At 61.1% G+C, this 1,812-nt stretch overlaps 1 protein-coding gene across 1 annotated transcript in view; it reads left to right on the top strand.

Annotated features, from left to right (window-relative positions):
- Nucleotides 1-987: 987 nt before the first annotated feature.
- SLC25A51 (solute carrier family 25 member 51) overlaps nucleotides 988-1,812 on the top strand; it is a gene marked incomplete at its 5' end in the record, with an annotated part of 3,412 nt that continues 2,587 nt past the window's right edge. The window contains one exon of the mRNA XM_014311364.1: nucleotides 988-1,809. Coding sequence (XP_014166839.1) covers nucleotides 988-1,809 — 822 coding nt within the window. The remainder of the gene's footprint in view (nucleotides 1,810-1,812) is intronic.

Here is a 1,812-nt window from a genome sequence, read left to right as displayed (position 1 = left end):
GTTCTTCCCCCATCCTTTCTCTGCCTTTCTGCCCCCGCCCTTCTCTTCTCTCCCTTTTCTCCTCCCTGTTTCTCCCAGCTCCTGTGTCTCTCTCTGGCCTTTCCTTTTCCTTCTCCGTTCCTTTCTCCCCTCCTCGCTTCGGTAGCTCCTCACACCAGGCAGGGCTGTTGTCCCCAAGCACCCCTTAGATCCTGTGGTCTCCTGTGTGCTGCTGGTGCTGGGGAGCGTTTGGGGCTCGGGAACACCCCCAGCCCCACACGGCTGTCACGGACATTGCTGTGATCAAGGGTGGGATTTGGGCACATGCAGAAACATTTTTTCGTAACTGTTAAATAAATAATCCCATTCTTCTGTCAAACAGGGCTTGCCAGGTAGAGATCTCTGCAGTCCTCCTTCAGACTGTCTGGCCAAGCTGCGTCTGTCCACGTCCTTCAGGAGCCCGGGCCCAGCTGAATTCCACCTGTGACCCTTCTGAGCAGAGCGTGGACGTCGGGCACGGGGGCTGATGCAGAGGAGGCTGCATGGCAGTGAGCTGGCACTGTTCTGAATTTCTGCCCTGTGCCAGTGAGGTCACACCTGTGTGGCACCTGTGCCTTCCCTGTGGGTGGTGGTGAACCTGAGCCACGCCGAGTGTCACCTGGTGTTTTGTGCCACAGGGAGAGGCAGAGTGTAAGGATCAGGCTTTGTGATGCTGCTGCACGTGTTAGATGTAGTTTTGGTGTTTCCTAGGTGTTTTGGCAGCCTCTCTGTTGTTCACACTGTTCTATTAGCGTGAGGGCCAACCTTTCACTGTTGGAGTCGGTGATTCCAGGGGATTTGTTTCTGTTTAGGTTTGGAGCAGCACGGAAGGGAGGCAGCGCTGCTCTCTGTGGTTGCCTGGCTGTGGGCAGGCATGGCCCAGGCCCTGCTGGCGCTGGCTGTGTGCTGCTGCTCCCCACGGGCCCCGGGGCGTTGCTGCGGGCTGCAGGGCTGATGCGGTAGCGGCAGGGCCGGCTCCGGCTGCTCTCACCTGGGCTCCTCGGGCAAGCACTACGTGTGCGGGCTGTGCGCGGCCTTCACCAACATCGCGGTGACGTTCCCCATCCAGAAGGTGCTGTTCCGGCAGCAGCTGTACGGGCTGCGCGCCCGCGAGGCTGTGCGCCAGCTGCGCCGCGATGGGCTGCGCACGCTCTACCGCGGCATCCTGCCCCCGCTGCTGCAGAAAACCACCACGCTGGCCCTCATGTTCGGCCTCTACGAGGATTTCTCGGCGCTGCTGCTGAGCCACGCCCGCGCCCCCGAGCTGCTGACGCGCAGCGTGGCCGCCGCGCTGGCCGGCACCACCGAGGCCGTGCTGACGCCCTTCGAGCGTGTGCAGACGCTGCTGCAGGACTACAAGCACCACGACAAGTTCACAAACACTTACCAGGCTTTCAGGGTGCTGAGGGCCTACGGGGTGCGGGAGTACTACCGGGGATTGGTGCCCATTCTGCTGCGGAACGGGCCCAGCAACGTGCTCTTCTTTGGGCTGCGCGGGCCCATCAAGCAGTGTCTGCCCGAGGCCACCTCGCACAGCTCTCACCTGGTCAACGACTTCATCTGCGGGGGGCTGCTGGGCGCCCTGCTGGGCTTCCTCTTCTTCCCTGTGAACGTGGTAAAGACTCGCATGCAAGCTCAGATCGGTGGCGAGTTCCAGTCCTTCTCCAAAGTGTTAGTGAAGATCTGGCTGGAGCGCGACAGGAAGGTGATCCACCTGTTCCGAGGAGCCCACCTGAACTACCACCGCTCTCTGCTGTCCTGGGGGATCATCAATGCCACCTACGAGTTCCTGCT

The sequence above is a fragment of the Geospiza fortis genome, unplaced genomic scaffold (genome assembly GCF_000277835.1).
Source record: "Geospiza fortis unplaced genomic scaffold, GeoFor_1.0 scaffold3703, whole genome shotgun sequence".
NCBI lineage: Eukaryota > Metazoa > Chordata > Aves > Passeriformes > Thraupidae > Geospiza > Geospiza fortis.
Note: the sequence above shows the minus strand (reverse complement) of the source record. Positions and strands in the feature narration are given on the sequence as shown.